At 43.5% G+C, this 26,149-nt stretch overlaps 1 protein-coding gene across 2 annotated transcripts in view; it reads left to right on the top strand.

Moving 5' to 3' along the window:
- LOC147688588 (elastase-1-like) overlaps positions 1–26,149 on the top strand; it is a 115,364-nt gene that overhangs the window by 58,963 nt on the left and 30,252 nt on the right. For both annotated transcript variants that reach the window (XM_086941447.1, XM_086941448.1), the window contains 2 exons: positions 8,737–8,873; positions 15,094–15,239. In XM_086941447.1, the coding sequence (XP_086797573.1) occupies positions 8,737–8,873; positions 15,094–15,239 (283 nt within the window). The remainder of the gene's footprint in view (positions 1–8,736; positions 8,874–15,093; positions 15,240–26,149) is intronic.

The following is a 26,149-nucleotide window of genomic DNA, read 5'->3' on the forward strand; positions in this document are numbered from 1 at the left end:
GGAATGCCTACCCAGGGCAGTGTAAGGCAACGCAGTGATTTACGCTGCTTTACCTCACTGCAGATTTATGAAGCCACTCAGAGCCACGCAAAGTGGCTTTGCGTGGCTTCATAAATCTGTTGTAGAGGCTTGTGTCGCACATCTACCAGGTTGCGTGGTGCAAGCATGATGCAAACGTCACATAAATATGTGAATACATCTCTCGTCTGGGTAAGATTTCAGGATGCGATATTAACCCTTTAGGATAGAATAATGTGAAATTTTAATAGAGAGTCAATCATCTGGAATAGGTTTTAGGTCCTACCTTAGTGTGCATATGAGGTGTAATTACGTGTTGGTGTGATAAAACTGTAAAATTTATGGTTTCTTGTATTATATTCATTTGCTATTTATTGGGATTTTACGTGTTAGTTGTTTGGTAAAAAGTACTTTTACCTATTTACATTAATACTATAAATGCATTTTGTATTTACACAATAGTGTTTTGGTTTTATCTCGTGAAATTACCAATTTTTTTTGGGGGGGGGGGGGAGATACTGTAAAATATGAAGGGAAAATATAGGAGTGGAAATAAAATTTCTTGTGTTGAGCCCAGCATTGGGTTGTTTGCATTCATAACAATAAACATTTTGCTAAAAAAAAGGGAAAATATAGGAGCAGTAACATTGTTTAAGGTTTGAAACACAATCCTGATTAGATCAGGAGATTAGGAGTATGTAAAACTCTAGAATGATGTTTTTAATTTTCTATTTTGGGGATTGGAGGTATCGCCTATTTATGGTTGAGATTAAAGGGAGTTTCAGCACTTTTATGTTAGTGTTCTGCACCAGTGAAGGAGTTTATGGACTGGTCGAGGGGTAATTTTTGTTAAGCACTCTTAGATGTGCTATAAACGCTCTGCCATATGGTTGGTACAATGAGAATGAATATGCTATAAACCGAATATGATCTGTGTTGAGTTGGCAACTGCATGTATAATTCGTCAGTGTGGGCATGTTTAGGCGGGGCAGGGTAGACATTCCTGCATTCACATTCCTTCCAAATTAAATTTGTTTGAAGGAATAGCATCTGGCTGAACAAGAAGTGGTCCTCTATGCCATTGTCTCCTTCCCCCGAGGCACTTTCCCTTGAATTCCAGGGAGGGGGGAACTGTCTCATGCTGACAAGCTTCTCGTTGTAAATCAGTAACCAGCCCAATTCAGGGGCCAGTCATACCTGATCAATGACTCGTCAATCTCATAATGCATTTCATGTCGACTCGCAAAAAGGAAGGGGGTGCCCCTCCTGTTTGAGATTTGCACTGAGGGGCAAAGGCTAGTTTGTGTGTTAAAAACACTTTTGCGACCCACAAAGCAACTTTTGTACATTTTGACTGGACTTTATGGCTACAAATTTTAAAGCCCCATCCTATAAACTTATTTTTCAAGCTGGTAGTACACATTTCTCCATGGCCCTGGCCTACGGGTTGTTCTGATTGCAATAGGAGTCAGTGAGAAAGGTGTATGAGTGTAGGTTGCTGCTTGGTGGAGTTATATGTGTTGGTTTTTGGCAATGCGTCTTCAAGGATGACCATTTGAAAATAAATCGTTGAACTTGTGGGAAAGCTCTTGGAAATTGATGAAAAGAATACTAGGTTTATTGCAAGGTCCTGACTGGGAACAGCATCCAGCCTTGGCAGATTACTGCTCGAACGGCCGCGGGTGGGGGGTTAGCAGCCGCAGTTGCCAGTAGGAGTTCCTGCAGGAGGGTGGCGTGGGGAGGGACAGTGTGGAGGGTAGTAATGTATGGATTACGGAGTTCAACAGGTAAGTAAACATATAAATAAATAAAACGAATCTCGTTGCGCGCACTGTGTTGCATTTGGTGATGCAGTGCGCGCAACGAAATTCGTTTTATTTATTTATATGTTTACTTACCTGTTAAACTCAGTAATCCATACATTACTACCCCCCACCCTGCCCCTCCCGCTCCCCACGTCATCGCCCTGCAGGAACTTCTACTGCTGACCGCGGTTGGGGGTTAGCTAGGGAGAAGCACTGCTCCCGCTTTTGTTATAGGAGGCCGATATTGCAGCACTGCTGCAAAACCGGCCCCCATTGACAATACCGGCTCCCAGGGGCACAAACTCGGCTTCCATCCCTCTGGTCCACCCGGAAAACGCCAGGTGTCTGATACAGCATGTTTGGTCCTGTTTATGGCATCCGCCAATATCATGATAACCATCTACTAAGTTGTACCCCCACCCACCCCCCTTTATCTTGGCAAATAAACCCCAAATACTTCAACTGCCTCTCCTGGCCGCTATCATCCTTCTTCCACACCCTTTAGAAATAACTAACGGAGACCACACTGGAACACATTCACCATAAAAAAAAAACAGCTTGCTGGTTCCTCCTCATCCTCCATGGAAAGCCCATAAAGTAAAAAGGAATGTTCATTTCATTACTCCTCAAATTTGCCTCAACAAATTCCAAGAAACTGCATGTCCCTAAATGAAATGAATGTGTATTCTTGTATCGCGTATAAGGAAAACTTCATTCCATCACCTTACACATTAGCACATAATACTAGGCCTACCATCATAATTAACTTCAGGGACCGTAGGGCGACTAACCATATCAGAGACTGGTTCCCAGATGGCTATGGGAGTGGTATATCTACCAGGGATCTAAGTTATTTTTACCCACGATCCTTGATAGGATAACACTGCAGCCCACCTTACCAGAACAACCGGTGTTTGCAAGGCCCTACCTTTAATGTGACAACCTTTAATAGATATGACCCTCTTACGGGACTGGAGGGAGTTGACTGACTCCCAGCTGGGGCAAAAGAGATGGGGAAAGATCATGTCCTACCTATACACAGTACTAATTCAGCAATAATTGAGGGAGAAGCTTCAGCCGACCTCTTGATGGAAAAGGGAGAGACTGACATTAATAACACTAATATTCATTTAGACCACCGGATTTTTTCTTGGAATACAGCGGGCTAAAGGATAAAGTGGACAACACTGAATGGCAAGATATGGTAAATCAACATAAAATCCTGTGCTTTCAAAAAACCTGGATGGCTAAAGAGTTCAATCTAATGGGATATCAAACCTTTAATACTCCGGCCACTGTAACTCAGCACGGAAGAAACAAAGGGGGTTTATGCACTTATATTGCAACCACCTTAGAGTTAACAGTTTTTACATTTATACCTGCAGAATGCTATCAGATCTTGTTAGTTAGCTGGCCAGGCCTGAGTAGTATGGCCATTGTAAACTTCTATAATAATGATCACCCCTCTATGTGGGAGGAAACTATAAAAAGCCTAAGAAATGTATTGAGGGAGTTAGAAAAATCAAGGGACGGGGATTTGCCAATCTTATGGGTGGGAGATTTTAATTGCTCTCTCTGCATTTCCCACGCCACGGGTATATGCCCCTTGATGGGGAAAAGGGAGCATCCATTGACTCATTTTGTCCACTCTAAATCAGGAGACTTGCTCAACGCATTGTTATATGAATTCGATCTGCGTTTCATCAATGAAAGTTGCTCACCTGAGGAGCGGTTCAAACCGATCTTTAATGGTAGAAGGGTTAATTCAACAATTGACTTTACTCTCCTATCATCCAGATATGGATCATTGGTTGCATCTTGGGAGACACTCGATGCCGCCCTGAGCGATCATTATCCAATCTCGTTTTTTTAGAAACAGAGGGACTTCAAGTAACTTATAAAGTTACATACCATACTCCAATTAGCCTAGCAAGCACAAATGGTTTATACCATTAAATGGGCAAAAGTGGATCCTAACTTGTTCACGCATAAATGAGTTAGTAAAATGTATGATCAACTACTAATTTGCCTTTCTTTAACAGAAGGAAACCGCCAAGTATTAGATGCCTTTGTAAAGATTACAAATGAAATAAAACAGCTTCCTAGGCAATATAAAACTCAGAAAAACAAAACTAAGGGATGGTTTGATAAAAACTGCAGAAGGGCACACCAGAAATTGAAACCTGCCTTACAGGAAGATCCTAGATCCATGGAGCTTGTAAGACTTTATCGGAGAGCCTATCGGGCAGCCATAGCTAGAAGAAAAAAAGAGTTGAAAGCGGAGACATGGCAGAACCTTCATGAGGCATGCCAAAGAAACGACAATACAGCTTTTTGGAGAGCAGTGAATGCTCCGTTTCTAAAATATAAAGAAACGGATTCCATTGATATGGCTATTCCTAGTGACATTTGGGTCAAGCACTTTTCTAACTTATATAATAACACATGCATACCCGTGGCAAACCATATTATTGATGACCAGGCGGGGTTATAGGTAGAGACAGATGGAGCAGAAACCTTCCCCCTGGGGGTTGTTTCGAACACATGGAGGTCATAAAGGCAATTGAGGATAGTATTGCGGGGAAAGCACTGGGATGGTGTCCCTATTGACCTTATAAATTTGAATTATCTTTATAGTCCCCGTTGCTTACAAATGTCCTAAACCGTGCAAACTGCTCTGGATTTATAACAACCTGGTCAGAAGCAGTGGTAATACCTATTTTTAAAAAGGGAATAGGAATAACCCTGTGTGTTATCGCCCAATTTCCCTCTTTGACGCCCTAATGAAGGTGGCGGGAAGGATAATTCTTAATAGGCTGCAGGAATGGGCAGAGGAAAAGGACTTTATGAATCATTTACAATATGGCTTCCGCACCGGGAAGGGTACAATCGAACAAGGCTTAAATCTAGCACTGTTAACTGCTAAATATACAGAGGCTAAGAAAGAAAGCTTATTTATTACATTCGTGGATTTAAGCTCTGCGTTCGATTGTGTGGACCATTCCATGCTGTGGAACACGTTAAATGACATGGGCATTGACCAACAGATTTTAACATTCATCAGGGAACTGTATTGGGTTGCTGGAGCCAGAGTACGCTATGGGATGGGGGGTGTACTCAGATAAATTCAACATCAAAAGAGGTGTGAGGCAAGGCCGCATTTTAGCGCCTTTCCTCTTTACGCTTTACATCAACACTGTGGGACAACACCTCAAGGAGTTTCAGTTCGACTACCCTGCTGTGGGAGGGAGGCCCATCCCCATCCTTTTGTACGCCGATGACGCTGCCGTTATGTCACACACTGTCATCGGCCTACAGAGGGCTGTAGCTGAATTCTCTGACTATATGGGTGCCCGTGGTTTATTAACCTCTTCGCCGCTAATGACAAGGGTAACTCGTCATGGAGTTTCCATTGATTTCAATGGAAATTACATAAAAGAAGAAATATAGTCTTAGCAGCCAAGTGGATAATAAACGTCTAAAAAACGTATACCATGACATGTAGTACCCTGAAAAGAACAAGTATAGCTATCTATTTGGGAACAAACAAGATTGAAAACACCAGCAGTTTCTCATACTAAGGAGTTACCTTCGATAGCAGAGGGAGTTGGAAAGAGGCAGTGAGCACAAGAAAATTGGCCCTTAGCAGGGCAAATGGTGCTTTGATCAATTTTTCAAGAAAATTGGGTGGGAGACCAGTGCGGGAACTGATTCAGATTTATAAAGCTATGTGCGTTCCCACTGGTACCTATGGGGCTGGCCTTTGGGGAATGGTTAAAACCGAGCAGATACAACGTATCGAAAGTAATTTTATTCGCTATCTACTGGCTGCACCCAAACCGATGCCCATTTATTTTAGCCATGGCGAGGTGGGGCTACCGTTTATTGAGGATATAATCTAATCTTCTCCACTTCTCATATGGCACAAAATCTGGGTGACGCCAGAAACTTCGCTAAATAGAGAAGTGGTGCGAGATTGCCTATCGCTAGATGGAGCCGTAAAGATCAAATGGCTCAACTATATTAAGGATATGTCATTGGAGTTGGGGCACAAAGAATTTTTTGACAACCCAACCTGTTTAGAAAAGATCCCAAAATGTACTCTTAAAAGATCTATCATGGAACATCTAGATAAAAAAAGGTGGCACACTGAAAAAGGGAAGCAATCTGCCATGGTGAACCAGGAACTGATTTTCCATGTAGGAATACAACCTTATTTATTGCTAGATTCTAGCCCTACACAAGAATGCTGCTGACTAGGTTTCGGGGGGATACCTTCTTTCGTTTGGTGACATTTCCGACCTGTAACGATTGGTCCACATATTTAGTGAGGTGCCCATGTGATAAATCATCCCTTCAAACTAATATTCATTGCATCTTATTTTGTAAATTTTATATTACCCCCAGGAGAAGGTTTTTGATGCCAATCTTAAGGAAATGGGGCATAAGAGGGTGTAGAGCAGCTTTTTCTAGGTTGAAACAATTGGAAACGGAATATGTGATAAAATCAGTTTCCTCTTATCTTAGGATACTCATTGTTTTAAGGAAAACTATGTGATCTGGGTATTCCATGAATAGTGATTTGTATCTGTCTTGGTTGTTTCTCTTCCACCACTGCACTAAATCTGATTTTCAGGTAGCTCGATATGTGGGCAAAAAAGCGTTTGTTGTAGCATATGAATTATTCTTTTTAACTATGAAATGAATAGTGATTGTAATTTTATTAAAGTTTTTAACATTTTAATTGTATGTTATTATATTTGCTTTTATGATTTTGTAACACAAAAAATCGAATAAAGCTAAATTTTGAATTTGAATTTACTAGGCCTATTTGCTTTGTTAATCCATGCTCTACTTATCATTGAATCAGAAGTTCCTTTGATCTATTATTATCAGTTATACATTTTCCAAGAGACCAGAGATTACTACTGGCATTCTTTTTCCTTATTAAGATCTGACGTTATCCAAAACCTTTCCATTTCACTAAAATATGTATAATGCACTTACATATAGTGGCTTTCTATATCAAATTATCCTCTTTTCTCTCCTTTCTTTTTTCTTACTTTTTCATTTCTCTTTCCATTTCTTTCTTTACTTGATTTGTTGTTTCTTTTATTCTTTTTCTTTCTTTATCTTTCTTTCTTTCATGCAACCATTTATTATTTTATTTTTCCATCTTCCATTTTTTATTACCTTCTTTCACTCCTTCTCTCTTCTCTCTCTTTCCGTCTCTTACTTCCTTTCTTTCCGTCTATCCCTCTTCATCCCTCTTTTTCCCTTTTTTATTTTTCTTGCCTTGTTTCATACATGCCTGCTTTCATTCCTTCTTGCCTTGATTTGTCTCTTTCCTTCTCTTCTCTTCTCTTCTCTTCCTTTCTTTTTATTTCTTTCCTTTTCTGTCTTTCCTCCTGTTTCCTTCATGTCTTTCTTTCTTCTCCTTCCTTTGTACTTGATTTCTTTCTTAGTTTCTTCCTTTGTTCTTTCCCGTACCTCCCTCTCTCCTTCCTGCTTTGCTTTGTTCTTTCTTTCCTTCTTTCTTTCTTCCTTTCTTTCTTACCTTCTTCCATTCCTTCTTTCCTTTTCTCTTTTCTGATTCCTTCTTGTTCTTCCTTTCTATCCTTCACTTTCCTTCTCTCTTTCCTTCTTTCTTTCTCTTGCCTTCTTTCATGCTTGCCTACTAACATTCCTTTTTTCTTTCTCTTACTTTTTTCTATCTCTTCCTTTCCTTCTCTTCCCCCTTTCTTTCATTATTCTTTCTTTCCTTTCATTTTCTTTCTTTCTTTCCTTCTTTTCTTTCTCGCTTTCTTTCTTTCCTCTTTCTTTCCTTCCTTCTTTTTTCTAGTGGCTTTCAGTTAATGCCAGACTGATTGACTTTTTTAGGTCTATGTTAGCCAAGACCTTTTCCTTTGGGCCAAGATTATGTGTATAACATAGTTACATATAACATAGTTACTTACAGAGTACTTACAGAGTTGACAGCCAGATGTTATCCATTAATCTGTGTTTGACATCACCCTCTCTCGTATGCATTAAGGGGCAGTGTTCCCTTTCTCAAGGACCATGACAAAACAAATTAGGAATGTTCAAAGGATGGCAACCAAAGCCAGGCCTATTGACTATGACAAGTTTGTCTAGTTATGGTGAAAATCTGCCAGGATACCACAATGAATTTTGTTGATTGTACTGCTCTGTTTTTCAGGTGTGGTATTTCCTTGAGCATATGAGCTTTCTTTCTTTCTTTCTTTCTTTCTTTCTTTCTTTCTTTCTTTCTTTCTTTCTTTCTTTCTTTCTTTCTTTCTTTCTTTCTTTCTTTCCTCCTTTCCTTTCTTCTTTACTTCCTTCTTTCCTCCTTTCCTTTCTTTCCTTCTTTCTTCCTTATTTCTAGAGGCTTGCAGCTAATGGCAGGCTGAGTGACTTTTTTAGGTCTATGTTAGCCAAGACCATTTGATTTTACTAAAAGTATGTGTATAATGTAGTTACTTACATGGTTTTCAGCCAGATGTCTTCCATTAGTCTGTGTTTGATGTCACCCACTACACAATGCATTAAAGGGCAGTGTATCAGCCCACATCAGCCATTGGCTGACTTCATTATGAGTTATTGCATTCATAAGGAACACAGCCAAAAACAAAATGGTTCCTGTCAGTACCAGGGAGTATTATGGCAATGTTTTGTTTTTTTGTGATCAAAAGATTTTTTTGCCTGTTGCAAATTCTTTTGTTTTACATTGATGAGTGCCGGCATACACTAAAACAATACAGTTTTGCAAAAACCATGACAAAACAAAACAAGAATTGGCAGAAGGCTGGCAGCCAACGCCTAACCTATTGGCTTTGACAATGTTTGGCTAGTTATGATGACAACCTGCCAGCATTCCACATGAATTTGTTGATTGCCCTGCTCTGTTTTTCAGGTATGACATTGCCTTGCTGCATATGAGCTCTCCTGCTTATGGTAACGGCTTTGTTGCACTAGCTGGATTACCGGCTGAGAACAGCAAGTTGCCCAATGGTTTTCCCTGCTATGTTAGTGGATGGGGAGCGACCAGTCGTAAGTGTCATAAAATATTTACTCTTTCACAGAGTAGGTGAGTATCTCAAAATGAAACACTCTGCTGAGTTTACATCAAATATGATACGTTGATTAATGAAGTGTTTGGTAGCAAACATCAGAAAATAAGGGGCAAGTGGACAGTAAACAATATGAGACAATACACCTGTTTCGTGGAAGTCCTTTGATTGATCATGCTGTAGGTTACCTATATTAAGTTGTTTTTCGACCATACTGGTGATAGGGAGGCACTCAAGTAAGGGAATGTGTTTTTGAGGGGGATATTGAGAGTGCTCAGGTGGGAGGGATTTCTGTTCAAGAGGGAAAGAAGCCCATTAGAGAGGAACCAGGAGGAAGGTGACCTCAACTGTGAGTTAGGATTACAGTAAGAGGGTCAACCCGGTAGTCAAAGGGACCTGGGTGGTTACGTGTTATAGAAAGAGTGGTCCCAGACCAATTGGGAATAATTTAGATTATATGAATAAAATTCATTGACCAAATTAATTATGGAACACTATTGTTTTTCAAATAGTGTAGATACATGTTTCACTGTATTTTTTTCATTTTTAGGGTGTATATACATATAAATAAAACATTCACACCTTAGCAGTGCCCACTGTACAGGGAAGGGGAAGGGGGTAGTGCAGTGATGGGAAAGGTGTAGGTAGGTCAAGTGACAATCCAATCGTAAATTGCTTTCAACAATTGAAAATGGCTTCCCAGGGGAGCCTTGCCGGAATTAATCCAAAATCATGTATAACATTAGTATGGCATCATAAATGACAGGTGTACAAAGTCACACTCCGATCAAGTGCTGTGGCTGGTAGTCGACGTTTCGACCCTCGTTGTAGGGATACTACCCCTTACATGGCGGGTCTTCTTCAGGACAGTGAGAGGGGGGTGTGTGGGCGGTTCCTATAAGGGAAAGGTATTTACAAAGGATTACTAGGTGATCACTTAATGATGACTATTTACACAGGGGTACATTAGATTACATCATACATTGGTTAATCCAATGAATGGTCCAACAGGACCATAGAATGGAATGACAGGCTAATTATATATTGTGGTTTTAAAAAAAAATGTTTTTTTTAAATGCCTCTATCGTTACAACACAAAATATTGGAAATGCTGTATCCCACCCTATACCCTGTGATAGTAATTACGTGGTCACAAACTAGACCCAATGATGTTCCCTGCACATTAAGGTTGCTTGCAACATAATGTATACAGAAGCACTACTAAGCATAATTGTAGTGAGTCTGGCAGGTTAAGTCACGGCTAACTAGTAATACAGGAATTTATCTACCACCCCACATATTCTCAGTGAAAATAATAATTACTGCATATTCGGTTATATTCGAGTTATTCCCTTGATCCCTGGCAACATAATCGAATTTTTACTTAAAATGGTGCAACTAATGCATTACAAATGCCGGTTTCTATGCAATTACAACATCGTATAACGCGTCCCGGTAACCACGACAACCAGCATAGGCTTTCTTCCATTGCCCTCGCGGGCACGTGGTGCGGAAGCGCTTTCATTACACTCCCCGTCGAACTCGAAAGCCACTCTTCCAAATTGTTACGGGAGGTGCAGGATGCCGGGAACGAAGAAGCCTGACCCGTTCTTTTAGGTAAGAGATGAATGAAATGAATGAAATGAATGAGACTTATATAGCGCACGACTTACCCTGGGGCATCTCAGCGCTTGCTTAGGGAACCCGTCCTGGTATTCCCCTGTGAGATAACCCTGGCAGGGTATCCACAAGGTGAAAGCCAGGCATCCCACTGCGAGGGGCCGTTGTGGAGATTAAGCAAGCTATTTCCCAGAGTCGCAGAGTGTGAACCCGAGAGTCGAGAAGGCACCGGAGCGAGAATTAACAAGTCAATGGAATTTTGAGCCCAACATCCGCCGAGGCGGGGAATTGAACCCTGATCCTGGGCCGAACTCAAGCTCCAGGTCTGCCGCCTCTAACCCCTGAGCCACACTTCTCCACTGATGCCCCCTTTTAATTCCATCGAGCCCACTAGTACATTTTGTACCGTATGCAGCCTGACAAGCTCCTCCTTTCGTTTACAGCGACCGGGTCAGAAATGGACTAGGACCCGTGCCTAGATCGGTACGCTACGATACAGGTAACGGCTGTGGCTTCTAAATTATTCCTTTCCTTCATTTGTGAATACCCAATTATTTTATCTTACAAGGCACATTATATCCTATCCTTTTCTAGAGTGTCTACCCAATGAGGACCTTCTGCTATATGATAGTAGATAGTTAATTCCAGAGTGCCTATATCGGGAATCCGCACCACAAAAGAATCCTAAATCTATCAACTGAAGACACCCTGCCTATCAATCAGGTATTTCTAATAATAAGGTGCCTTAGCCCTTCTAGCGGAATTATCCGCATAACAATCTATCTCAAGCAATTGTAATTGCCTATCCACCCTTTTAGGAATGGTTTTGCCAATCAAGTATCTCGCCTAACTACAGAACATAAAAGGATCTGCACACAAGGTAATTCTACATAACCTTGCCTTCTGTTCACGTAACAACAGCCGATTTTTAGATTTAAACACCCCACATCTTCAACAATAATGCCGTGAGTATTTTAATTGGAACTATAAGCTATGTCACCTGTGGCTTGTGTCCAAGACTCTTCCCAGTTACATGCCGCAAATTTTGAATAATTATTGTCGAGGCACTACTCACACTAGCCTTGTGTTGATATATGTACAACTGCGACGAATCGTTGATCGGTGATCCCCCACGGACAGAAATTAGCCTGTCATTCCATTCTATAGTCCTGCTGGACCATTCATTGGATTAACCAATGTATGATGTAATCTAATGTACCCCTGTGTAAATAGTCATCATTAAGTGATCACCTAGTAATCGTTTGTAAATACCTTTCCCTTATAGGAACCGCCCACACACCCCCTCTCACTGTCCTGAAGAAGGGGTAGTATCCCTACAACGAGGGTTGAAACGTTAACCACCAGCCACAGCACTTGATCGGAGTGTGACTTTGTACACCTGTCATTTATGATGCCATACTAATGTTATACATGATTTTGGATTAATTCCGGCAAGGCTCCCCTGGGAAGCCATTTTCAATTGTTGAAAGCAATTTACGATTGGATTGTCACTTGACCTACCCACACCTTTCCCAACACTGCACTACCCCCCTCCCCCTTCCCTGTACAGTGGGCACTGCTAAGATGTGAATTATTTATTTATATGTATATACACCCTAAAAATGAAAGAATACAGTGAAAAACGTATCTACACTATTTGAATAAACAATAGTGTTTCATAATTAATTTGGTCAAAGAATTTTATTCATATATTCTAAATTATTCCCAATTGGTCTAGGACCACTCTCTCAACTGTGAGTTGGCACAGGAGGAGATGGAAATTGTATGGCTCTGTTGTGTTTGAAGTAAAGGGCGTGGGTAGGGATGGGGTTGGTTTTAGTCTGCGCAAGATTAATAGGTGGCAGTTCTATTCATGAACTTTAATTTTATTATAAGGAGTTTACAGAAAGGCCTTTTGTCCATTGAGGACTAGCGTGTTTGAAGTTGTTATTTGTAAATAAAGGTGACCCTGGGAAAGCTTAATACGGTGTTGATGGTGAAGATAAACACTTCTGCAAGGGTTGGAAAAAGTAGAGATGGAAGGCCAGTACATTCAATGTTTTTTTTCAGAGTTGGTTGAATGATTTTGTAGTTCCTGACCAATTAGTAGCAAAAGGTGGTGGTGTTGAGGTGACAAAGAGATAGCAAAACAATGTGCACCCTGAATATTGAATCCAGAATATCAAGGCATGCAAATATATAGGGAAACATATCAAAGCCCAAATACTGAAAGGTAATTAAGTATAGCAAACACCACGTATATATATTTTGGTGATCTATATATCTTTAAGGTACGTAAATGTGGAGTTCGGAAAAGTAAATCTATACTTTCCTATATGCATTAACCTTTTGATGGTTTGTCCCACGATATGCTGTCCACAATATTCTTGTATGTTGTCAATCCTGCAAAATATTTAGGGCCTAACTACAATGTCTGGTGGACCATTGCGGTCTCGAGACGACCAACCCCAAGTCTGCGGTCAGCGATTACAATGCGCCCGCACATGGTGCGGTCGCATACTCCCATTTGTCTATGGGAGCTTGTGCTGTGGCAGTAAACTGGCCGTAGCACAAGCTCCCATAGAGAAATGGGAAAATCTGTTCATCTCTGCACCATGTGACAGGCACCTCAGTAATGCAAATGCCACACTTCTCTGTCAGCATCCCAAACTGTACTCTTTTGTTTGTCATCTGTTATTAGCTAAAATAGTTGTCTCTTCTTATTGATGTAATGGGAATATGAGTATAGTCCCTGAAGAATTAATTTCGCTATTAAGAGGGTAGGGATTTTGTGCATGCACCCATGGATCCCTTGATGTGATAGTGACATTTCCGCATTTTGGAGGAGAGTAACTACAGCTCTGCTTTAGCACTAAGAGGGTAGGCTGGCAGAGTGCTCTGGTAGGTCCTGGGTGCCAGTCAGCATAGACAGAGCCCATGATGGGTCAACTGGGTGAGGGGCATGCCTGAAATCTGCCTAGGCCAGAATGTTCCCAGAGAGTAATTCTCACAGATGTGGAGTGAGGAGACCAGGAGTACCTCTTTGGTACTTGAAGCGCTTTACAATGCATGGGTGCATCCTGTTGAAGGCCATCTCTGGGAACACTCTCCCTGGGAAATATCAGGACACAGAGGTAACCCAAGAGTTGGACATGTGGGCAGTAGGCCCAGAAAATGTGGCTGATGAGTGATCCTCTGAGTTTCCTGGTCCCTGTAATGGCTGTACTACTAAATATCAAAACCAACAATATCGAGATAAGAGAATATCAAGTACAGAATATAGAGGGACAACATATCAAATGGTAAGTGCACACAGGGAAGTACAGATTTACTGTTCCTAACTCCAGATCTACGTATCTTGAAGAAATATGTAGCAAACAGGTGCATATCTGTGGAGTTAGGTATAGAAAAGCAATACATACTTAGCTGGCAATATTTCTATTTAAATATTTTGTCCTCATCATTCTATCTCACTGATATTGTACTTTCAATATTCAGGTTGCACACCATCTGCAATCTTGGCTCTGTACCTTCCAGGAATGCAGGTAGAAGGACAGGTGGAGATCTCTAAATATGGCAGTCAGTCTTCCACAAGGGCAGCAGAGTAATCCCTCTCCTGACCTTTCCGACCAGCCACAAACCCCTAAATAAGCCCTTTAGTACTTGCTCCAACAATTTCTACTACCACTCAAGACTCATTCGGCACTTTCTCTTTTGTGTCACACCAGAAATACAGTTTAGTATTTTTGAAAAAAGCTGTCTTCATTAGAATTATATAATATGTATCTCTCTCATCGCAACTTTTAACAAGACATAGGCTTATGTTCCGACAAAGCTCTTATAAACACTGTGGCATATTATCAAGGCGGTTTATCTCTGCTTTTTGGGCTTTAAAAGCCAAGAAAGTGGAGATAAAATGATCTCCCTATTACCTAGCTGTCGCTAACACCAGTTAGCGACAGCTAGTAGGAGATAGCGACCATCTTGGGCCCCGCTTTGCATGTCAGTGATATTTATCACTAATGGCATGCAAAGTGGGCGTGCCAAGATGTTAGCGATTGGAAACAGTCGCTAACATCGCTATCTCCTATTACCAACTTTTGGAGATATTCGCGCTAAGCGCGAATATCTCCAAAAGCTAACACCTGCCCCTGAGCAATTCTTAGCCATGTTATCCAATGGTAGGTGGATAATATGGCTAAGAGCATTAGCTCGGTAATGCATGAATATCGCTGACTTTTCAGCGATATTCATGCATTTCGGCCGATTTTTATCGCTTAGGAGATAAACCTTGATAATAGCAAGGTTCCTAAGCGATAAAAATCGCCCCAGCTCGCAATAAAAATATTGCTGCTAAACCAACATAGCGATAATTATTTCTAGTTGTTGGTAATATGCCCCACTGTTTCTTCTAAATTATTCCTTTATCACATTTCCCTCTTACACATATTTGTGCTGGACATACAAAATCTTTTATCTTTGAACACAAAGTTATACCTTTTACCTGCCGCATCATTGAAGTTGCTCGTTATTTGTTTGGGCCAGAAGTGTCAAGTGCCGCTGTTAATTGTCTCTTTCAGCCTACGGCAACTATCCTGACAAGCTGCAAGACGCCTTGCTTCCAGTGGTTGAACATTCCATCTGCTCTCAGCCCAACTGGTGGGGTCAGAGTGTCCAGGATAACATGGTGTGTGCCGGCGGAGACGGTGTGAGGTCTGGATGCAGTGTAAGAGCTACTGATATTACAACTGGTGATGCAAACACGACCTGCCTCTCGCAAGCCCTTTGATTATACTGAGCTTGCAGCTTCTGCGGGTAGGCACGGCATGGAGTGCCACTGCCACCCAGATGCCAGGAGGGAAATCTGCACAGGGAACTTTCCTGATAGACTAGAGCCTCTGAACGGATAGCAGGACTAGGGCAGAACCCATCTGATTGTCCCAGTCATCCCTTATGACCTTCAGTGGGTCTAGCCTATTGTGAAGTTTTTTGTTTTTTCACAGGCGACTGGCCTACAAGAAAATCAAGACAATCTCCCAAAGGCATGTCTATCTGAAAGGACGATAAAGCTATGAGTTTGTTTGTGGAGTTTGCAGAGTTTTCTGGCCTCCGCGGACACACAGCATTCCGAAAAACTCAGCTTGAGTCTTTTCCTAATTCGCCAACGTTAAGTTGGAAACTCTAAAGCTAGACCGGCTCCCAGAGAGATTTTTCAACGCGGGTGGTCGCAGATGGTTGCTACCATTCGCGATGAGAAACTTTCCATTTGTGTTGAGGAAACTGCTGCTCCAGTAGAACTTCTAATCGAGTGGCAGAAAGAAGCAGCACTTTTTGTACTCTGCATGGTGACATTCGGGACAAACATCCAGCGTTAAAAATCAACTTGAATTATCCAACATAATGTACTCCACTCCTTGTGAAACTCTGCATATCGCGGCAGAGTTTTTTTTTTACTTTGCGGAGTTCTGCGTACTTGACATAAACCTACAAGCCTAGTAGAGGCACTGGCCTGCCAGGAAGTCCAGTCAATTAGTCCACCTGTCCACTTGAATGCTTTTCAGTACAGTGTTAGGTCACTCGTCTTAGGCCTGCAGGGCAAATAGACAGTTAGGAAATCAATTTGACAAGTAATGCTCTTATCCATGGAAACACAAGAACCTGGTACTATTGCAAATTCACTGAATTGCCAAGTATCTTCGCTTTGACTTCTGGAGGGTGGTCAAGTCCATCAATTTTGGCTTATTCTTGGAAAGTGATGTGGGATGGACTTGTATCAGCACTGTTATTCTTTTAAGTACAGGACATACGACTTTTATTTATAATAATACTTTACAATAATGCTCAGTAACTTTAAGTAGTTTTATGGCATTTACAAGACTTTAAAAGACCTACAGAATTGCGTTACAATGCTCCTGTGCTCTTCGGGGGGAGTATGTACAGCTAACAAAGATACAATTAGCATTACTACTAGTGAATAGTCAAGAGTTGCATCTACTTTGGATACAATTACTTTTTTTTAACTTGTTTATTGATTTTTAATAGCATGCAAACATATGGCAGACCTGTGAGAGTCAGCAATTGACATTAGAAAGCATATACACCACATAGTGTCAAGATACTGGAATCCTAACAAAGGTTCAAGGTAACACTAGATACAACAAATCCTAAATCGTGACAGTAAATTTTCAAATTTGTGGAACTAGAAAAAATAGGGGGAGGGGGAGAAGAAAGGAAAGGGGAAAAGCAATAACATTGACCCAGGTACAGATAATTACAAAATATGAAAAATGTATTTACAAAGTTTTTAAAGTATTAAAACATGTAAGACAATGACGCTCACAATAGTACACAAACAACAAAATTGAATAAACAATACAGTGTGTAACATGACAGGTGGCTGGGGAAAGGAATTATATAGACATGGGGAGTTCAGGACAAAACTGAAACAACACAAAGCAAAACAATGCGTCCTTCTTCAGTTGCAGCCACATATATGTGTTGATGACATTTCGACCATTGTAGAAATATAGGGTCATCATCAGGACAAAACAATAGTTAACTGAGATTCCAAGAACTGAGAATAAAACATCTATTCCAGAAAGCAATCCAACCCCGAAAATTTGCGGTTATGTTGGAACCACCATGAAATTAGTGCAAAATTGAAGTAATTAAAAAACTAATTGTGAATTATATTGTTATATCTTTTAGATCAGGAGATAAATGATGCCACACATAGAAGTAAAAGCCAACTAATAAGGCAGATGGTAACCCAAGCTAACTAAATTGTCACAAAAAAATGTAGCACATGATCACCTTAGTTATTGATCATGTATTCTTGGATGAGTGGTGTAATTAATACATTGAGCAAAGCCAAGGAATTTTGTAAAACTAATGTTCAAATAGGTCCATGCATGCCCGTCGGGCTCTTATTCACCCGTACGGCTCGCATGAAACCACATAGTGTCAAGGTACAACAGTAGAGCGTCAGTTTCAAAAGCGCTGTGAACAACGACAGTAACTGTTGCTTTTTGTACATCTTCCCTTCTTCCCCGTAGTCCCTCCCCCCCACATTCCGTCCCAGGAGTGTGCCTGAAAAAGAATAGGGAGAACACCAGGGAGACATTCTTTTGTGAAATAAATTGTATTTCAGTAAGTAATGTTTGACATATTAAACTTCATATGTACAAGCACATGGAACGGTAGCACTGCGCTATATTGAATGACATTTAGCCTATAAGATACTGTGCACAAGTGCTTGTGAAGGATTGTGATGGCACAAGTGACACGTAACGTAGTATGTGCAGCGAAACACAAAACAAGTTGGATTCAAATCTTTACATATTTAGGATACCCTAACAGTTAATGGTATAGAATACAAAAATAATCGATGGGGTATCCGAGAAGGGGGTGACAGGAGTTACGCTGTGGAAGTCAACGGCGTTTCGGCCTGTAGAAGTATTAGGCCATCATCAAGACCAGGTTACGGTTACTTATATTGCAGTGTCAAGATTCAGAATTGGGATATAGGGCAAGGTCCAAAGTGAGGCTCAGATCATCTGAACTGACTTCTGCCGGCACATTGATGTGCCTCACCTCTGCGGACTGTTTCAAGTAACAGCATCTTGGTTTTCGCATTTGGAGCAATACCTTGCACCTAAATCTTGGACCCCATCTGACATCCATTTAAGTTTATCTGCAGGTCCTATTCTCATTCACATTGGACCTTGCCCTATATCGCAATTCTGGTCTTGACACTGCAATATACGTAACCGTAACCTGGTCCTGATGATAGCCATGAACTATTTTGATCCCCATGGACAAGAACCAGGAGCAAAGGGAGGATTAGTACTTAACTGAGAATTTTGTAATCAGTGTTCAGTTTGGAAATTGTCTAAAGGGAATATAGATTCAAATGGTCTCGTCCAGGTTTAGGAATGGAAGTGACCACTGCTTCATTAGTTTTGGGTGGTAGTTGCCCAAGTACCTTTGTCGTGTTATAGAGCTTAAGTTGCCAAGGTACTAAAAGCATTTCATAAACTGCATAATATTCACACCATCAATGGACTTTGGATTTTCAAAGGGACATTGGACTACATTTCATTGTTGATTTTCCCTTCCAGATGGCAGATTGTTGATTGAAGCATTTGTTGTTCTCCTTGTGCATTTTATTGAGCTGTAGATTTTGTTCATGCTGTTTAGCCTGACCTTGGTGTGATGATGCAGGATTAACAAATGCCTGCTACTGAGGTGTTGATGTAGTGTACTCAATGTGGCCCATGAGATGTTTTTCATGTTGAGGTTGGTATCCATGTCATCCTATGCAGCTTAGTGGTGGGCTATCTGTACCAGGTATTTTGTCTAAGCTAGGGAACTAATAGCCTGTCTGATTTCTTATTCTGATATAAGGGCCACCAGGCCCTCCACAACTTCACATGGTACTCGGGGATGGGAATATTGACGAAGAGATTATGAGCGTAGGTGACTAATCAGGTAGTACAGAATATAAGAAGGCATTGTACTCCTGGAAGGCTCTGCATATGAATCATAGTCCTAACTCAAGTTCTAATAGCCGTGATGGGGTTTTGTGTGTGGGGTGGGGGGTGCAGTAGGTACCTACTTTATTCCTTTTAGCATGAAATTTTTCTGCATGGGCAGTCCGGTCGAGACATGAAAGTTGCTCCAACAAGGCAACATGTGCCTATTGTCCTTCAGAAAACCTGCTTAACCCTGCTGGATTGCTTCCAGTGCTGTGTTGCAGGTCAATTAAGGAATGTTTCTCTTTTTTGAGCTAATTAACTATCATTCAAGGAGCATCAATTGTAACATTAGTGAAGTACACCAGACTACCACTTGAGGCCTTCAATTCAGTAAGTAGATATGATGCAGCCAAAGTTCTTCTTTAGTAGCCAGATCCTCCAGCCAAACTGTCTGGAATTTCCAGGTTGGGATCGGGGTAGGGATCCGTGTCCACTCCAAGCATTCAGCAGGTTATGATCTGAGAGGGTTTTTCCAAAATCAGTGTGTGGTATACCTTTCAGGGACACAGAGCAGATAATATGGTCGAACCTGGCATGGAGATAATGCGGGGGGAGTAGACTGAATATTCCACCACACCTTGGCTTTTCCCTCTCAGGGATCCACAATCCCCAGTCCTGCAACCCTGCAACTAGGGTTCTGATATGGCTCAGAGCAGGGGTCCTGAGGAGCAGAAAATGAGAATGAGCAAGATGTGTATCCAGTAGAAGGACACCCTGTCTGTATGAACATGGGACATAGCCTTTAGAATCAGATATTGGTGGACATTAGGTAAGTATACCCTGACGATTATGGAGGGATGGGCATCTGGCCACTTCCTGAGCAGCACTTACCATCCATTGAGATCTATCTGTGTGTTTTACAGCTACGAAGGGTATGGCTGGTTTTAATCAAGCAACAACGATTCTGACAAATTCAGAGTGTGCAGTGCTGTACATATACCCCCTCCATTTGTGTTGTAGTTTGTTACTTTCTGACTCTGTCAAATGTTTTTCTTGCCAGACTTAGAAGTGGGTGTCCCGCCACCTGAGCTGGGTCAACATTTTATATGGTTTCTGTTGTAAGCCCAAAGATTTGAAGTTCCATGTGGCAAAAAAGGTAGTTTCTTCTGGGTTGCAACACTAAGGGATTCATTCCGATCTCGGTCGGTCAGCCTTCAGAGGTGTCTTAGTAGCCTTACCTTACGGCCGAACCGTACCAAGAGCGGGACCGTCCGGGTGAGGAAGTACGATGCGGAAAAGTGCCAAATTCCCGACCGATCCGCACGCTCCGACTCCATCATCAATTTCCGTCCGAGCCTGACCCAGAAACACCCAATCCGCGCCACACGGCAACATAAACACTGCTACTTTCGGCCGGTCAAGTACGATGCGCAGTTCCTACATTCCAGACGGGTCCCCGCGTACAGGACGTCTCAGTAACCGGAAGAGCAGCATATCAACTCCGTTTTGCTCCATTAACCCATTCCACAGATTCGAACCAGAGCAGCCAGCAACGGCTCGAGACAGAGCATGAATCCAATCGCGCAGGTCATACCAGTCTTGTACATATATGACCGGATCAGGAACAGACACGGACGGCGCAGACGGTAAGTTGGACACCCACCCTACAAACAAACCCAGGGGGCCACACCCTGTCCACCAGTACCACGCCTCCTAAGGGAACCCATGGCCACCACTACTGCCACCCCACCCATATGTGTCATGTTGTTGCGCAGTACAACCCTCACTTTATACCCCACCCATAGGGGCATGTTACCCACCCCCACTGCCATCCCACCCATCAGGGCATGTTACCCACCCCCACTGCCATCCCACCCATAGGGGCATGTTACCCACCCCCACTGCCACCCCACCCATAGGGACATGTTGCCTATCACTCATGCCACCCCACCCATATGTGTCATGTTGCCTATCACTGAGGCCACCCCACCCATATGTGTCATGTTGCCTATCACTGATGCCACCCTACCCATTGGGGCATGTTACCTACCCCCACTGCCACCCCACCCATTGGGGCATGTTACCCACCCCCACTGCCCCCCCCCCACCCATAGGGGCATTATACCTATCAATACTGCTCACCCACCCATAGGGGTCAGTGTGGAAGACAATATTGACACCCCCACCCATAGGGAAGATGATGCGACACACATCATCAAACATCAACCACAGGCATGTCAGCCAAATACATTTCACAACAAATCATGCCAACAGTGCGTAGTGCCTGACAAATGCCCTCAGCAGTGATTTTGATTCATGACACACAAAGTAACTACCATCACATGTGTGAACAACACCAGAGTGTGGGCTACACAAGTCAAGCTTTGAAATAGCACTGGGCCAATGTGTGAAAAACCCCCATCAGTGTGTACATCCAATGTAAAATGTGTGGACACAAACTGCAGCTAAAGTTGAGCATTGTGGCAAAGGGTGAAATTTACCCATCATCACAGTGACCACAAGGTTGGTGTCATCGTGGAAATAGCAGCACATGCCAAACAGTAGGTATGATTCCTGGGCCTGTCAGCAGAACACCTGTACAGTCAACCTTCATCTACCACCCGATGGAGGCACTACATACGCCTGGGTACGGTATTGCCCCTTACGTCATCTGCACATAGACAATACATATGTCTACCAAGTTGCACAGAGGACACAATTGACTTTACACCAATGATGCCCACACATGCATGTCCAGTGGAGATGGCACAACAGTCAGGGAAACTGTCAAATTGGACATTGTGAAGCACATCATATGTGCATGGGTGCAAGCTACAGATGTGGCCATGCCAATAAAATCTTACCATCCCTGTGCTAAATTAGTTAATCATGACACACCCACTAAGCTGCATAGGATGACATGGATACCAACCTGAACATGAAAAACATCTCATGGGCCACATTGAGTACACTACATCAACACCTCAGTAGCAGGCATTTGTTAATCCTGCATCATCACACCAAGGTCAGGCTAAACAGCATGAACAAAATCTACAGCTCAATCAAATGCACAAGGAGAACAAAAAATGCTTCAATCAACAATCTGCCATCTGGAAGGGAAAATCAACAATGAAATGTAGTCCAATGTCCCTTTGAAAATCCAAAGTCCATTGATGGTGTGAGTGACACCTGTCACCCATTGCTTGCCTGCACTGATAAATAAGGACTGGGAAAATCCACTCTGAGGGGCATACATGGGGCAGGCCAGGCACCACAGGGACAGGATCAGAGCTAAGCAGAAGGAAGTTGTGAAGGGGTGCTGTGTGCAGGAGAGTCAGTGGCAACTACAGTGGAGGGGTCTGACATGGGTTGTGCCATCACAACTGTGGGGCACAAGTCTGATGGGGTGGGTGCTGGAACCACTGCAATGGGCAGGTAAGATGTAGTGGACATGGTCCCCACTGCAGTGTCCATGTCAGACTGGGTGGGCGTGAACTCCACTGCAGTGCCTAACACCCTGGGAGTGGAAAGGGGTGCAGGTGAGGTTGGCAGGACAGCTGGGGGGGACACGCTCCCCACAGAAGTGGCAGCAACAGAGACACTGGTGGTGGTGTCAGTGGAAGAGCAAGTGGGAGTTGGGGAGGGCCTGAGCATTTTTGGTATGATGTATCTGTGGGTGGGGGAACCTGGGACAGGGAGTGTCGAGGGAACCTGTGGTGTGCTCACCTGGGGGATGGAGGAAGGAGACTGTGTAGTGGAGCTGGGGGGTGGGGGTGGGGTCTTGCTCTTCCGGGTATGGAATGACTTGCGCGTGGGGGCCTCAGTCTGTCTGCGCTTGTGAGAGGGTGTCCGGGTGTGAGGGGCACTCTTCTCTGTGAGTGGGATCTTCCTCTTCCCCCTGTAGTCAGGATCTGCTGGATCTGAGGGGAAGAGGCCTAGGTCACACAGGAAGAGCTTCTTAGGAGATGGGGTTGCAGGTGAGGCAAGGGAAGGGCTCTTGGAGGGAGAGGGATCTGAGGACTGCGGAGTAGTTGTGGATGGCTGATTTTGTGTATGCGACCCATCCCCTAGGTGTGTGGTATCACTCCGCTGACTTAGCTTGCATGCACGTTTAGACTTATGTTTGGGTGAAAGTGTGCTGTCTGTGTCTGTGTGTTTTGTTGACCGTGCAGGTGCGTGTGTGCTGGGGACAGGTAGGGTGTTAGGAGTAGTTGTTTGGGCTGAGGGGTGAGGCAAGGAAAGGTCTCTTAGAGGGAGAGGGATCTAAGGACTGTAGAGTGGTTGTGGATGCCTGTGTGTGTGTATGCGACCCATCCCCTGTGTGTGTGGTATCAGTCCCCTGACTTAGCTTGCGTGCACGTTTAGACTTAAGTTTGGGTGTTTGGGTGACCGTGCAGATGTGTGTGTGATGGGGACATGTAGGGTGCTAGGAGTAGTTGTTTGGGATGAGGCTGAAAGGGTCAGGGACTGCTGTAGGAGGGATAATGCTGCCATCAGTGAGGAGGCCATGGACTGATTGGTCCTCTGTAGGGCAGACATGCCAGATGAGATGCCCTCCATGAATGACACCAGTTGTGTCAACAGACCGGTGTGAAACGAAGGATTTTTTGCCGGGCGCACAGCGTTTTTTTTTAAATAAGTTTTTAAGTTTGTATGGATCTCCAGAGTATCGCCTTCTGCCTGGAGGCGTAATGTACTGAAAATAAGGGCTGCACTCTCAACACTGAGAGATGTCCTCTAGGATCCAGAAATGTCCTTGAATCAAGGTTTCACAAAAAGATTATAACTCTACAGACCGGTGTGTGCATGGAGGACACTCAGCATTGATGTTCGCCCTACATGTATCTGTTTAAGTAGGTCCACAGACTCCACACTCAGGGCAGCAGGGGACACAGGGGCAGGGGGTGTGGTGCCTGGCAGGAAGGAGACATGCTCCCGAACACAGGAGCTGCCACGGACCTCTGGGATGGGAGCCGAGTGGAGGGTGTTGGTGGTGGCGGTGGTGGGAGATCCTCATTATCAGTTGTTTCCTGGCTGCTGACACCTGCCTTCACAAGGAAGTCATCCTCAGAGCTGCTGCGGTCCTCAGCTGAGGTGGATGGTGCTGAGGACTCCTCAGTGTGGCTCCCCTCACCCTCTGTGCCACTGGGTCTCTCAGACTCCTCAGTCGCTGGCCCAGACTGGCTCTGCAGCTCCTCCTGTTCTGTGGCGCTGTCTCCTGTGCCTGTGGATGTATCTGCATATAAGTAGGAAAAGAACGACCACATTAGTTGCCTCCACTGACTGCACATAACACTGTAAATACACCACATCACAGGCCATGCACAGGCATCCTTAACTGATATGTGCTCAAAATGCACACACATGTGTACATAGGGCAATAGCCAGTCAGAACATCAACAATGGCACACAAATCCCTCCTGGACCTGGACCCATATGTCTGTTGCATGCTGGCTGATGATACCCGAAAGTGCACGCATGCACCACATACACAGTTGTTGAGCATGCAAATGACCATGTAAAAGTACAGTACTATTGAAAAACATCTCATCAAATGCCAATCACTCAGTACAGGGGTCTGTAAATGAATGTATGCCCAGACTCACATTTCACAATCTTGTGATGCCTAGCAGCACAACACACAATGATGTCCTTACGTCCTGAAAGTTAATGACAAAATGGGGTGCATGGAGCACCTCTAACTCCAATGCAGGATCCCTCTTCTCAAGTCAATGCCCTGGCACTGACATGCATGGTAAGTCATTCTACACTGTCACTTATCATGGGGCAATGCATCTGGACAACATCAGTCTGCACTGCGTCACATTCATAGGCCAGGCCCATACCAAACTCTGCAGCTGACAAGTGCACCACTCTGTCCCCTGCCGCACACTGTTCTTGGACTATGGTGAACCTACATCACTCAAATCTTACATATGAGTGACAGCAAACACAACTACATGAATATGATCACCTCACAGTCTGCTGACAATGACACACAGCTAGGTGAAAGTGACTCTTGCATAACAGCATTGTGCATATTCAACTGACCACACCCCTATATGTTGCACAGTATGATCATCATTGTCACAACTCAGATGTTCTGCTGACACTAAAATCCTCAACACACCAGATGCACAAAAAGGAATCCACAACACACTGACATTGTATCAGACACCTGATGGCACATTTCAGGAAGCACAATCACGTGAGTGTGAGTACAGACTCTCCCAATGCTGTGGAGTGGGCATGACTGACCAGGTAAACCTAAAACAGTGTATTGGCCTGGACAGTAGGCAGGTGTCTGGGCAAGTGTGACATACTTCCTAAACATACTCCTGAAGACATTACATGGACTCACCTGATGCATGTGCATGTTTTAAGAACCCCATCACACATGTTGTGACCCAGACCAGCAATTTGAACACATATGAAAGGCACACACAGAACACATGTCAGAGACCAGGCATAGTGCAAAGAAGAGACCCACCCACAATGCACACATCAGAATCCCAGTAACATATGCTGTGCAGGACCCTCAGCATAGCTGAATGAAGGGACACAGTGCCTGCGTTAAAAAACTCACAGACTGTAGGGGCCACAACTGTGGATCAGATGAGGAGTGTGACTGACACAATTGAGGGACACGAGTCCTGGACTCCAAGACCAATGTAATGTGGGAGTATGACCAGGCCAAAAGATTGAAAATGGCATGTCAGACATGTTCACAGATCAGGCATGGACTTATCCCCTCCTGCTGCTGTCTGGCCATCAGTTGCCCATCCATGTCCGGGAAGGCCACCGCCAGGATCCTGAGCATGTGGAGGGGTCAGGGTCTGGTGTCCGCCCCTACGGCGAGAAGGCGAAAGCTTCAGCTGGATCCTCGCGATCCTCCGGCTCCAGCCACATAGGTCCTGCCACCTCTTCTGGCAGTTGTGGATCCAGCGCTTGTAGATCCCACTGATCGCACTGCCCGGGCGATGGGCAGCCAGATTTCTTGCTTCTGGTGGGCATCAACCTGTGAGGATGACAAAGTGAAGAGGACATTACCACACATGCCACATAATTGTGCTGCATACAGTTGAGTATACATGCAGTCATCACAAAGCTAAGAGAGGTACACAGGTAGTGGGCCCATATGAATGTGCATGTGTGCAGT

This window comes from Lissotriton vulgaris, chromosome 10, assembly GCF_964263255.1.
Source record: "Lissotriton vulgaris chromosome 10, aLisVul1.2, whole genome shotgun sequence".
Lineage (NCBI taxonomy): Eukaryota > Metazoa > Chordata > Amphibia > Caudata > Salamandridae > Lissotriton > Lissotriton vulgaris.